Below are 14302 nucleotides of genomic sequence, written 5' to 3'. Positions count from 1 at the left end.
TCAGATCTGATTCCCGGCCTGGGAACCCCATATGGGGTGGGCATACACACACACAACACCACCAACCAAAAACCAAAAACCAAAATCAAAGCCTAATCAGGATTTTCCGTTGTTGCTCAGTGGGTTAAGAACCTGACTTGTATCCATGAAGATGCAGGTTCGATCCCTGGCCTCTCTCCATGGATTAAGGATCTGGCATTGCCTTGAGTGGCGGTATAGGCTGCAGATGTGGCTCGGATCTGGCATTGCTGTGGCTGTGGTGTAGGGCAGTGGATGCAGCTCCGATTTGACTCCCAACCTGGGAACGTCCATATGCTGCCCCTTTCAGGAAAGCAAAGCAAAACAAAACCAAAAAACCCTAAAGCAACCAGGCCAGCACACTGACCTCAGACTTCCAGCCTCCCAAACTGTGAGAAACAAATACCTGTTTAAGCCACCTAGTCCACAGTATTTTGTGATGGCAGCCCGAGCTAAGACAGTTTTGGAGGACTAAAAAATGAACTATGGCAAAACTATGGGACTATTTTCAGTTCTTTGAAAAATACCTTTGAATTGCTTTGCCATGTGCATCCAAATGTGTTGTGTTTGAAAGTATGGGGTCACACAAAGGGACGGAAAACTGTGGGTTGGAAGGAAGGGGGATGGCCACAAGGACAGGGTGATTAAGTGCTTGAAGCCTGTGACAAATTGACTGAGATAGTGGCCACATGGATGATAAATACCAACTGCTCCTCTGAAACCACCATCACACTCTGGAAATTTCTAAACTCTCACCTGGGAGGATGTTAAAGGGAGAATGAATGAGTGCTAAGGGGTTTACCGACCTTAAAGGGTAGTATTAGTTATAGCTGTTGGCTGCTTAATTCAACTTCTAGTGGGTGGAGGGTATTTTTGGGGGGAGTTTTTAACTCCCCCTGCCCCCAGCCGCCTCGCCTGGCAGCCCCCCCCCCCCCCCCCCCCCCCCCCCCCCCCCCGGCACTCCCTCCTGGCAATGTTTGGTTTGATGTGAAGGTAATGCTGCCCTCTCCTGGCTAGATCTTGCAGCTACAGCTCCTGGACCAGGAGTAGATGATGATGATGATGATGATGATTTTTTTCCTGCTCTTGCTTGATCTCAGCTGTTGTCAGCATCATTAGGGGTCTGATGTTTTCTGAAGCCAAGGTGGGGGTCATCCCTCCAGTGTAATTTCCCAGAGGCCAGAGGCGAGATAAGCAGAAGGCCAGGCACTTGCGGGTCTCCCAGTCTCTAGAAATATGACCCATCTTTCGCTCCTTTTCTTTCGTCAACAGTATTTCATGGCACCCTAATGGCCAAGCTGTCTCCTAGGCACTTGGGATACAGTAATCAAAGTATATAAGGAAAAAAAAAAAGGAGTTCCCGTCGTGGTGCAGTGGTTAACGAATCCGACTAGGAACCATGAGGTTGTGGGTTCGATCCCTGGCCTTGCTCAGCGGATTAAGGATCTGGCATTGCCATGAGCTGTGGTGTAGGTTGCAGACGTGGCTTGGATCCCGCGTTGCTGTGGCTCTGGTGCAGGCCAGTGGCTACAGCTCTGATTCGACCCCTAGGCTGGGAACCTCCATATGCTGCAGGAGCAGCTCAAGAAAACGCAAAAAAAAAAAAGTATATAAGGATCACTACCTCTGTGAAATTTGTATTCTAGAAAGAAAGAGACAGTAAACAATTAGGCCGTTATGAGAGCTGTGGGGAGAGGAAAATATTTAAAATAAAGGAGGGTAAGGAACACTAGCAATGCCAGGAGAGAGGCAACTATACCTCGGTTACAGGGTGGGCCTCAGTGAGAAGGAGAGGGAGTTATCTGTGGGAGCATCTACAGGAGAGCATTTCCATAGGGGCAAAGAGCACAGGCAATGCCCTAAGGCAGGAGCAGCACCAGGAGGCCAGTGTGGCCAGAGCAGAGCTCTAAGGGACAAGGGAAGAGATGCTTAGAGGATGCTACGGACCGAATTGTGTCCCTCCCTGCCTCCCTCATTCCCATGTTAAAGCCCCGACCTCCAGTCCATCAAAACGGGACCTTATTTGGAAATAGGGTTGTTGCAGATATAATTAATTAAGATGAGGTCATCTCAGGGAGCCCCAATCTAACATAGCTTATACAAAGAGGAAATTTGGACACAAACACAAGTGCACAAGGAGAACACCAAGCGAAGATGAAGGCAGAGGCTGAGGTGAACAACCAAGGAGATTACCAGCAAACCACCAGAAACTAGGGGAGAGCCCTGGAACCGTTTCTCTCTTGCAGCCCTTGGAAGGAACCAACCCTGCTGCCACCCCGATCTTGGACTTCCAGTCTCCGGAACTGTGAGAAAATACTCCTCTGTTGTTTAAGCCCCTTGATTTGTGGCCCCGGGGGGCAGGATTTTCACTTTTATTGTATTCGCTTTTTCCTATGATTAAGTGGGCTACATTGCAAGCATTATTTGTTAGAAAAGCATTAACATAATTCCCAAGCTAATTTATCTGAGGAGAAAAAATATGCCTCTCTTCATGGGCTTTTTTCAATACCTATTCCCAATTTCGAACTAAAAATAGGAATTCCTGTTGTGGCTCAGGGGGTTATGAACCTGACTAATATCCATGAGGATGTGAGCTTGACCTCTGGCCTCACTCAGTGGGTTAAGGATCCAGTGTTACCATGAGCTATGGTGTAGATCGTAGAATGGCTTGGATCTGGTGTTGCTGTGGCTGTGGTGTAGGTTGGCAGCTGCTCTGATTTGACCTCTAGCCTGGGAACTTCCATACATCACAGGTGCGGCCCTAAAAAGAAAAAAATATAGCAACTTTAAAAACAAGTATTAATGAAACTCCAGATTTTATTTGGATGTTGTCAGCTTTTCACGATCTCCTCCTTCTGTAGCAGGATCCCAAGTCAGGGCTCCCCATGGCATTTGGTTGGCGTGGCTCCCCAATCCCCTTGGTCTGTGATGCTTTTGCTTGGTCTTTGCTTGCTTTTCATGACCTTGAGCACGTTGAAGAGGGCTGGCCAGGTACCCTGTAGAACACGTCCCAGCCTGGGCTTGTCTGATGTTTTTCTCAGGGTTGGATGGGGTGATGGGTTTTTCGAGAGAATTCCACAGAGGGGAGGTGCCCTTCTCCTCACATCATCTCGGGATAAGTGAGACCCATATCGCATCCTTGGTGACATCAGCCTTGCCCACTCGGGGAAGGTAGGGTTTGCCTGGTGTCTCCACCGTGAATTTACTTAAAATGCACTCAAAACATGAAAGCAGTAAAATTCATTCCTGGCGACACTGGAGGATAGTAAAAGACGTGCCATGATCTGATTTAAAACATAAGCAGATCACTCTGGCGGACATGGAGAAGAGAAAGGGCAGACCCAGGGGAGACAGAGAGGTGGCCTCATTAATCGAGCTGAGAAGGGATGGTGGCAGAGGCCAGGGCGACAGCAAGAGAGGAGAGAAGAAAATAGGAGCTGGAATTTTTTTTTTTTTTTTGTCTTTTTAGGGCTGCACCTGCAGCATAGGGAAATTCCCAGTCTAGGGGTTGAATTGAGCTATAGATGCTGGTCTACGCCACAGCCACAGCAACGTGGAATCCGAACTGTGTCTGCGACTTACACCACAGCTCACAGCAACGCTGGATCCTTAATCCACTGAGTGAGGCCGGGGATTGAACCTGAGTCCTCATGGGTACTAGTCAGGTTCATTACCGCTGAGCCATGAAGGGAACCCCTGAATTGGAATTTATTTGGGTAGAGTCAGCAGAAGTTTCTGGTGGATTGAAAGTAAGAGATAAAGAGGTGCTAAAGATGAGTCACGAATTCTGGCCTGAGCTATTGGAAGGATGGAGTTGCCATCACCTGGGCTCGGGTAAGGTGTCTAGCCTGCCATTTATCTCCTCTCCACTCTTTCAATATTTCGTCCATCTAACAGATATTTCCTTGGTGTCCAGGCTAGCTGCAAGTTTTGCAGGACCCAACCCAGTACAATATGCCCTTGCAGGACATTTGCTCAAAAAGCAACAAACAAAACACTTGCTTTCTTCTTCCATGGTCTTTCTCTTAAAGGTGTTTTTTATTTGCTTTTTCATGATACACTCCCTGGGGTGCAGGGTACTTGTGGAGGGGAGTGGAGGACTGAGCCCCCCATCCCAGGGAGGCAACAAGAGGTGGGACTGCACTAGAGCTGAACTCCAAGCCCCTGTGCATATTCAATTGCCCCATCAGACTTGACTCATGAAGCACAAATTCTTCTTTTTTTTTTTTTTATCAGAGCTGCACCCACATCATATGGAGGTTCCCAGGCTAGGGGTCCAATCAGAGCTGCAGCCCACAGCCACAGCAGCATCAGATCCGAGCCGCATCTGCAACCTGCGCTACAGCTCATGACACCGCTGGATCCTTAATCCACTGAGTGAGGCCAGGGATCAAACGTGCAACCTCATGGTTCCTAGTCAGTTTCGTTTCGGCTGCGCCATGACGGGAAATTCTCCATGAAACACAAATTCTGAGATAAAATTATTAAGCTTCTCAAGGCAGTGGCCCCCGAGCATTACACCCCAAGCACAGGGCTCTTCCTAGCACCGGGACCTGTAGACTGCAGGGTCCCATGCCTGCTCCCTGTTTGGCCTCTATGAGTGTGTGTGTCACACACTTTGTTGGGCACTGAGGATGCAAAATAGAATCCTTTCCAGAGGAGCAAGGGGGAAAGGAAGAGGTTCTTTATTAATTATGCCCTGTGTCTGAGTCCTGCCTGGTCCCTGTCCAGTGAGAGAGAAGGAGTCCTCAAAATGAGTGTAATCCCGTCTGCAAAGTACAACAGAACCAGGTTGGGTGACACGGGGGCTCCAGAGGGAAGGCGGCTGTAGAGGGTTGAAGGGTTGAGGAGTTTGGGGTTCAAAGGGGAGGAGGCTCAGAGGCCTGGACATCTGCCCACAGTCTGAGCTGGACGGGCAAACCTGAGCCAGGAGAGGGAAACGCATCATCAGAATGTTATTTACTTTTTTGTCTTTTTTGGCTGCCCTGCAGCGTATGGAGCTCCTGGGCCCGGGATCAGATCTGAACCACTGCTGTGACCGAAGCCGCAGCTGCAGCAATGCTGCTGGATCCTTAACCCACTGGGCTGGGCCGGGGATCGAACCTGCATCCCACTGCTCCTAAGATGCCCCTGATCCCGCTGTGCCACAGCAGGAACCCCATATTTATTTACTCTTTAATGAAAATGGCTAAATACATAATTCTTTTCTGTTTTTTCTTTTCTTTTCTTTTTTTGTCTTTTTGCCATTTCTAGGGCCGCTCCTGTGGCATATGGAGGTTCCCAGGCTAGGGGTCTAATGGGAGCTGTAGCCGCCGGCCTTCACCACAGCCACAGCAACGTGGGATCCGAGCCGCGTCTGCGACCCACACCACAGTTCACGGCAACACCAGATCCTTAACCCACTGAGCAAGGCCAGGGATTGAATCCAAAACCTCGAGGTTCCTAGTCGGATTTGTTAACCACTGAGCCACGACAGGGACTCCCATAATTCTTTTCTAACTGCAGAAGCAATGCTCATTTATGGGCCACATCGAAAGGAGTTCCTTGGTGGCTTCCTGGGTGAGGATCTGGTGTTGTCACTGCTATGGCTTGGATTACTGCTGTGGTTGGAGTTCAGTCCCTAGCCCAGGAACTTCTGTATGCTGCAGGCGCAGCCAAGAAAGAAAAGAGAAAAGGAAGCAAGAAAGAAAACGTCCATAGTCCTTCCACCCAAGGATCACCACTGTGGACATTTTGACCCTCTCCTATTTTCTCCTTGTGCACTTATGTATATTCATTACAAAGTGTTATTACCACATTATTGTGTCTTATAGACACATAGTGTTTAATTTCACAGATCTAGTGTAATTTGTAAAAAGGTGTTTTTTTTTTTTTCCTTTTTATAGCCGAACCTGTGGCATATGGAGTCCCTAGGCTAGGGGTTGTCTTGGAGCTGCGGCTGAGACCTCCACAACAGCTGGCAGCAGCTTGCAGCAACACTAGATCCTTAACCCACTGAGTGAGGTCAGGGATCCAGCCCACATCCTCACGGAGACTATGAGAGGTTCTTAACCTTCTGAGCCATAATGGGAACTCCTTTTTTTTTTTGAAGGGCCTTGAAATGCTACCCAATTTTATCACGATAAACAACTCTATGGTAAACCTTGTCCTCTCTCCATCGTTTCCACCCTCTATCCCTTCCTATGTCTTTCCTTCCTTCTCTCCATCACATACGTGGGATTGCAGGATCAGAGGTTTGCGATGATGTTGAGTGAGTCTGGTAGTTACTCTCCCACCAGGACTGTATGTGGACAGCTAAAATCATGGAATGCTATTATCTGCCAGATCCTGCGCTAAGCACTCTTGCATGTATAAACACCGATCGCCATGCCAATCCCATGAGCTACCTCCTACTTTATTACTGCAGAAGAGAAAACTGAGGCACAGCATGAGTATCTAAGCTTCCCAAGGGCACACAACTGGCCACGGGCAGAGCTGGGAGTTGCCCTGTGGTAGTTTGATTCTAGAACCTGTAGTCTTACCCCCTTTCATCATCACACAGCTCCACGAGGTAAGTGTCCCCAGTTTTGTGGAGAAAGATTTTTTTTTTCATGATTCCTGTGGACTATATTTCTATTTATTTATTTATTTATTTATGTCTTTTTGCCTTTTCTAGGGCTGCTCCCATGGCATATGGAGGTTCCCAGGCTAGGAGTCTAATCGGAGCTGTAGCCGCCTGCCTACACCAGAGCCACAGCAATGCGGGATCCGAGCCGCATCTGCAACTCCTCTATTTATTTATTTATTTAAAAAATTTATTTTAGGAGTTCCCGTTGTGGCACAGTGGTTAACGAATCCGACTAGGAACCATGAGGTTGCGGGTTCAATCCCTGGCCTTGCTCAGTGGGTTAAGGATCCGGCGTTGCTGTGGCTCTGGCGTAGACTGGCAGCTACAGCTCCGATTCCACCCCTAGCCTGGGAACCTCCATATGCCGCAGGAGCGGCCCAAGAAATGGCAAAAAGACCAAAAAAAAAATTTATTTTAGTCAAGTATAGTTGATTTACATCATGTTATTTTTTGCTGTATAGCAATGTGATTCAGTTATACATATACATACATACATATATTCTTTTTTATATTCTTTTCCATTATGGTTTATCACAGGATAGTGAAATAGTCCCCAGTGCTATACAGTAGGACCTTGTTTATCCATTCTATACATAATAGTTTGTATCTGCTAATCCCAAACTCCCAGTCCATCCTTCACCTACCCCCTCCGCCCTGGCAACCACAAGTCTGCTCTCTATGTCTGTGACTCTGTTTCTGTTTGTTGATAGGTTCATTTGTGTCATATTTTAGATTCGACATGTACGTGATATCATATGGTATTTGTCTTTGTCTTTCTGACTTATTTCTGAGTTAGTACAATAATCTCTACGTCCATCTATGTTGCTGCACGTGGCATTATCTCATTCTTTTTTTCATGGCAGAGTACTATTCCACTGCATATATGTACCATATCTTCTTTATCCATTCGGATTATTTATTTCTTTATTTTTACTTTTTTGGCTGTGGTGCACAGCGGCCTGATGTGGGATCTTAGTTCCCAGACCAGGGGTTGAACCCAGATCACAGTGGTGAAAGAACCAAGTCCTAATCACTAGCCCACCAGGGAACTCCCTGGATAAGGATATTTTGATACATGTTGAGAGATGTGCCCAAGGTCGCAAAATGTTAAAGGAAAGTCAATAGTCGAAACATAAAGCAGGGGTTTCCGGGGGTTTTCTGAGTATATGCAGGAGAGTGTTCTCAGCTGGGTCTCTTCTCACTCTCCAAGGTGCCTCTGGCTTCCACCAGAGGCTAGGAATCAGGGCTGGGAGGGCTGCCCCCGCCCAGGTCACACCCCTGTCGAGTCCTGACGTCATCCTGTCTGCCAGGACCCTGAGACACACTGACATCCCCTCCCCTCTCCTCTCATCCTAGATCACTGTTGGGCTCCAGAACTTTCTCACTCTGGGCAGTTTTGGTTGTGTGTCACAGCAAACTCCACTTGAACTGGTCTTAACAATAAAGACAATTTATTGGCTCACGCAACTGAGTAGTACACAGAGACAATGACCTCTGGGCGTGGTATGTGCAGAACCCCGGCTCCGTTTTGCTATGATTCTCTGATTCTGCCCTCCTCCTAGTGTTAGTTTTTGTCATTAGACTGGTTTGCCATTTATGGAAGCAAAATGGCTTGCAGCAGCAATGAGACTACATACTTGTGTCTCCACAGTCATTAAACAACCATCCCGGACTTGGCTCTGAGTGGGATCATCTTAGGTCACATACTGGCCCTTGAACCTATCACTAAGGCAATGCTGACCATCACCCGAGAGAGGGAAAACTCTCTCCTTCATCTCCCTTGCCTCTTCTTTGGTCCCCAGGTCCAAGTGCGTTCTTCTGCAGGGATGTGAAGAGATGCTGATGCTGGCATCAAAGCTGACAGAGGGACAAAACAGATATGCATACAGCCATGCTGTGCTGTTCACATGGTCTTGCATAGAAGCTACATTTCTAAATGAGAATGGCAAGAACAGACCTCCGTGTTTTGCCAGCGGATTGTCACAATAATCTTTGTAGCACTGGATGTTCTGCACAGAATGGAAACTGCTTTCCCACTGGGAACATTATCAATCCATTTCAGAGGGAGCTGTTACACGTGGGAAGTGAGGTACGGAAGATATGTTGGGTGGGCGAACTTGGTGGAACATTTTCAGGTGGGTAAATGTTATTCCAGGCTCATCTCTATGTGCCTGTCCCTCTCATTCAAGGAAATACTCTTTTCTACCATGAAAAGAAAGACTGTTTTCAACTCTTGTCTTCCGGATTATCTTCCCGCTGGAGACCTAAACTACCACCATCATTCAGAAGGGCTGCTTCCCTATAACTCCTCGGGTTTGAGGGAGGACCAGACTCTTCCCTAATACTCCGGTGATTCGTTGAAATGGACCGGAATGCTGAGCAACTTGACCGAGGGCTTAGGAAAAGCAGAGAGGAATTATACTTAAAGTGGAACTTAAAACTAGGTATTAGATTGGGTGGCTCTCGCCCTGGTCTTTCTCAATGAGTCCCTTCCTTGCCAAGACTTCCCTGTCCAGGAACTGCTGCCCCCTTGTGGCAAACACTCCCTCAGCTGGCATTTGAGAGCATGTAGGCTTTGCGAGTTCAGACCCCAGTCTGTTTTCTCTGATGTTCCGCATTTTCTGCCCCAGATGCTACCTTTTCCCTAGATGGTGATGTTGATGATGATGATTTTTTGTCATTTTAGGGCTGCATCCCAGGCTAGGGGTTGAATCAGAGCTGTAGCCACTGGCCTACGCCATAGCCACAGTAACGCCAGATCCGAGCCACGTCTGCGACCTACACCACAGCTCATAGCAATGCAGATCCTTAACCCACTGAGCAAGGCCAAGGATTGAACCCGCATTCTCATGGGTCCTAGTCTGGTTCGTTAACCGCTGCACCATGATGGGAACTCTTCCCTAAGATTATTAACAGGAGGAATATTTGCTCCCTTAAGGGACTGCCCCATGTTCAAGTCCTTTCTAGTTGAGGCATCAGATCACAATTGTCCAACACCTGTAAAAGCAAAGCATGGGTAGCCCCAGGGCGATTGTCTCCTTACACTTCCTGCTATTACTTATAAAGGGTAAGAGAACCCAGGAGGAGAGCATGACTTAGTTTTAAAAATATGCTTGCCAGTGGGCAGAACTGTAGGCACCGTGACACACTGGCACTTATGGTAGGGGCAGAATTTACACTTGCACAGATTCGCACCAACTCTAAACAGGAGACAATGGTTTGGAAAGGACAGATAGACCAGCCTAGCTGGAAGGAAGTACAGCTTTCAGGCTCACCTTATATAGACCGTGTGGCTTACAGTGACAGACAGTCTGCATCTCCTCATGAGGATCTGGGACTCGTGAGTCAAAGGAGAGATGACTGATGTCATTTATTTTCCAACTACTGAGGGAACACTGTTCTGCTCTGAAGATGAATCGGAGAGGGTCTCTAGCAGCCCATGGTTTAGAGGAGCAGGCTGGCTTGTAAACACATCATCATAGAACCATGGGGTTCATGTTATAATGGAGAAGTGATGAAAGCACCAGAGGTAGGATTTCTCTTGTGGTGCAGCGGGTTAGGGATTAGGCATTGTCACTGCTGTGGCTCAGTTTGATCCCCGGCCCGGGAATGTCCACATGCCACGGAAGTACCAGAGGTAAAGTATGGGCACAAAACGTACCAGCGGTGGAGCCAGGGGACAGACGTTAGTGGCTGGTGGCAACTGAAGCAGGTTCCTAGAGACGCCTCCATCATCACTGAGAGAGGAGAGAATGACTTACCTCCACTCCTCGCTTCACCCACTGCCCCAGTTCCAGTGGTCCCTCTCTTGTCCAGCCAGACTCCAAGAGTGGCCCCCAGCCTTGGGGCCATTCTAATTGATTAATTCTCCTTTTAAAATTCCACCAATATCTTTACCCCAAAGAAGCCTAGGGTTTCAGCAAAAATTCTGTGCTCACTCTCCAAATGCAGCTCAAGGGCTATCTTCTGCCTCCTCCCCCACAAAGCTGCCCTCTAGTCCCTCCTAGTGGGGGCTTCCTACAAGGTGCCCCCCCCCCAGTGTGGACTCCTTCTGAAGTCTCTGCTGTACAAAGCCAAGTCCTTTCCCCTTTATTCATGGCAGGCAAGTTAGAAGGCTTCAAATGGAAACACATGCAAGAAAAGAAAGAGAAGAAAAATAGTCACCCACAGAGCAGAGAATTCAGATAATGGACTCTCAACTCCACCTTCATTTCTGGTTCCCCTGCTTGGATATATGGGCCCTGGGGGTGTCTGATGCCCTGTGATCTCTTGACTTAACCTGTTCTCCAAAGGTAGACATGGGCAGGGCTGGGGGAGGAGGTGTGCTATGACGTAGCTTCCCACTTGCACTTTATTCATCAAGTTCCCTCTCAGCTTTAAGTCACTCAGGTTTCTGAGCTCCAGGCTCTGGCTGGATGCACATGGCTGGTGATTCAGGTAGGAAGCCACCTCTTGTTTGTCAGGACTTTCTTTGGGGCAGGGCAACTTAGTTTAATTGTCTTTTAGAAAATTCATCCATTTGTCTGGGACCTGTGATTTCTGTTCATTTGTCTCCCTTCCTTCTCCCTCATGACAGTGTATTCAATCCTGACCTTCAACGGGGCTGTAGAGGGTGCTGAGGAAGGCACAGCCTCTCCCCTCCTCCTTTCCTACCTCTCCTTTTCACAGGCAAGAGTATGACTTTCCCAAATCTGATGTTTCTTGCTTTACCCTGTGGCTTTGTCTTCTGTAAAAATGCAGTACTGGCGGGGGTATTAAAAAGTGTGGATTTGAATGAACTTGTAGAACCTTAGGTTTGGAAAGAACTCAGGGGTTACTTACTCTGCCTACCTCAATTTGGATGAGAAAATGGAAATCTGTAGAGGTCCAAAGATCCACTCAAGGTCACACAGCTTATTAATGATAGAATCAGGATAGAATGAGCCCTGGATACCAAAGATGCTTTTTTTCCAGTCTTGGTAATTTTCTCAAGGTTTTCAGACTGTTCTCTAAAGAGCCCTGGGGGTTTTGTAGCAGCTCTGTGGGTGGAGTGAGCTTCATGCCCTCCCTCCCCAGCAGAGGGCCTTTTATCTGTTTTACACGTTGAAAAGATTTTACTTCAACAGAGGTTTCACAATTTAAAAAGATGTTTGAAAACTGCTGAATGACTCTGTGGATGTTTAGGGTATGATTTCATGGACCAAGTGGGGACTTTCTCAAATTCTTATACTGGCTTTAGATGGAAGATCGAAACATTTAATGCTTCTGTAGAGAGAAGGCTGAAAATACACTTTAGCAATCCATTGCTGTCATTTTCTTCCCACAGTAGATTTTAAGAAGGTTAAACAAGAATCAAGAAAAACCTAGGATGGAAAATAACACAGACAGGGACATCTGAGAGCAGACTTGCTTCCTTCCATTTTACCTAATGCTGGCCCCCCTCCGATGTATAGGACCAAACTGGTCCTCCCATCCGAATGCACACACATGGCTAAGGATGGAGAAAGCCAAGGAGCACAGAAGCAGCATTACAGGTAGAGTTGATGCCGTTGTCGGGCCGACCAATGGCAGAAGTTTTCCCTATAGTTCAGCTTATCCCACACTCAAGTCTTGGAGTTATGGAAAGTTGACAACACGGTGAAGCTAATCTCTAAAGCAGTCCAAGATAGAGGTGCTGGAAGGGATCTCCAGTTGCCAAACCAACAGAGAAGTAGAAGATATCCTAGCAACCATTCTCACATCCTTGCTGAGAGTGACTTGAATCTGAGTTACTAATTCACCTTTCTTTCTTTCTTGTCTTTCAACTAGATCGCATCATGACTGCTATCTTTGATGACAAGGATTTGTTGGAATGGTTCTGGGATGACTTTGAAAATTTCACTGGCACGCCACCCACAGACGAACATTACTATAGTCCCTGTAGGGCAGACACTGAGTCACTCAACAAGTATGCCGTAGTTGTCATCTATGCCCTGGTCTTCCTGCTAAGCCTACTGGGAAACTCCCTGGTGATGCTGGTCATCTTATACAGCCGGGTCGGCCGCTCTGTCACTGATGTCTACCTGCTGAACCTGGCCATGGCTGACCTGCTCTTTGCCCTGACCTTGCCTATCTGGGCCACCTCCAAGGCAAAGGGCTGGATCTTTGGCACCCCTCTGTGCAAGGTGGTCTCGCTCCTGAAGGAAGTCAACTTCTACAGTGGTATTCTACTGCTGGCCTGCATCAGCGTGGACCGCTACCTAGCCATCGTCCACGCCACACGCACGCTGACCCAGAAGCGCCACTGGGTCAAGTTCATATGCATAGGCATCTGGGCCCTGTCCTTGGTCCTGGCCCTGCCCATCTTCATCTTCCGTGAAGCCTACCATCCACCCTACTCCAGCCCCGTCTGCTACGAGGACATGGGCGCCAATACAACAAAGTGGCGGATGGTGATGCGGGTCCTGCCCCAGACCTTTGGCTTCCTCCTGCCCCTGCTGGTCATGCTGTTCTGCTACGGACTCACCCTGCGCACCCTGTTTGCCGCCCACATGGGGCAGAAGCACCGGGCCATGCGCGTCATCTTTGCCGTCGTGCTCGTCTTCCTGCTCTGCTGGCTGCCCTACAACCTGGTCCTGGTGGCAGACACCCTCATGAGGGCCCGGGTGATCGCTGAGACCTGTGAGCGCCGCAACGACCTCGGCCGGGCCCTGGATGCCACCGAGATCCTGGGCTTCCTGCACAGCTGCCTCAACCCTCTCATCTACGTCTTCATTGGCCAGAAGTTTCGCCACGGGCTCCTCAAGATCATGGCCATCCACGGCCTGATCAGCAAGGAGTACTTGGTGAAGGACGGCAGGCCTTCCTTCGTTGGCTCTTCTTCAGGGAACACTTCTACCACCCTCTAAGGCCCCCACGCGGGACTCCTCCCTTCCCCTCGGTGTCCATTCTGAGCCAGCCTCGTGTCCTCTGGCTGTTCACAGCCCTGGGCCAAGGCAGCCCCCCACTGTGGTTACAGGAAGTTGCTGAGGCCACTTCCTTGGCAGGCCCCCACCTTCTGGTGTAGAGAGCCTGCCCTGGCCCCCAGCCCTTACCGTAATTACCTTGTCAACTGCTAGAGCTCAGTCCACCCGACTCTACCATTGAGCCCACAGCCCTCTGTCTTCTGACAGACGTTCTTTGAAGGTGTTCTTGAAGCGATTACAGAGAGTTCCCACCATTGGGAGCCATTAGTCTCAAACACCGTGAGTTCCTTCCCCAACTCTCCCTTTCCTTGCCTCCTGGCAAAGTCTACCTCCCTTGAGAGAGGCTGAGAAGGACAGACACTCACTTTCTAAGGCTCTCTTAAGCTATGAGTGGCCCTATCACCTGGTTCTGATTAATAAGACTGAGGGGCACTAGTGTGCTGGTAGGCCATTCTCCTAGGGAAAAAGTCTTGATTTGTAGGATTTGCCATGCTCTGTGGTATAAATAAATGCTCCCTCTATGGCTGATTTCAAGGGTGGTGGTGTTTAGCAACCAGCTCAAAAAACCTAGAAAATGTGATAATCTCTTTCACAAGCACTAGAGGAAATATAATGGGGCCAGGGGACTCCTGGGAAATATTCTTGACTTGGAAGAGAGAGACACACACAAATATAGGTACATATCCTTGGTTCTTGCCTTTGAATATGGTTATAGGACATGATGTGTGGTGCTGAGGCAGCCACTTTCCGATAA

At 48.4% G+C, this 14302-nt stretch overlaps 1 protein-coding gene across 1 annotated transcript; it reads left to right on the top strand.

The window, feature by feature from the left end:
* The first annotated feature begins 11005 nt into the window (after window positions 1-11005).
* Window positions 11006-14076, top strand: LOC125123538 (C-X-C chemokine receptor type 2). Its single transcript, XM_047773472.1, has 2 exons — window positions 11006-11062; window positions 12413-14076. Exons 1-2 carry the CDS (start codon window positions 11041-11043, stop codon window positions 13489-13491), a joined length of 1101 nt encoding a protein of 366 aa, XP_047629428.1. The 5' UTR covers window positions 11006-11040; the 3' UTR covers window positions 13492-14076.
* The last annotated feature ends 226 nt before the right edge of the window (window positions 14077-14302 follow it).

This window comes from Phacochoerus africanus, chromosome 3, assembly GCF_016906955.1.
Source record: "Phacochoerus africanus isolate WHEZ1 chromosome 3, ROS_Pafr_v1, whole genome shotgun sequence".
Lineage (NCBI taxonomy): Eukaryota > Metazoa > Chordata > Mammalia > Artiodactyla > Suidae > Phacochoerus > Phacochoerus africanus.
The sequence above is the reverse complement of the archived record's forward strand: the minus strand, read 5'-3'. Positions and strand labels throughout refer to the sequence as shown.

What these genes read in the sequence shown, in the direction of transcription:
- LOC125123538 (XM_047773472.1), top strand. Translation starts at nt 11,041, where the DNA reads ATGCACATGGCTGGTGATTCAG. An exon ending in GCACATGGCTGGTGATTCAG is followed by an intron (nt 11,063 to 12,412) that starts GTAGGAAGCCAC and finishes TCTTTCAACTAG; the next exon opens with ATCGCATCATGACTGCTATC.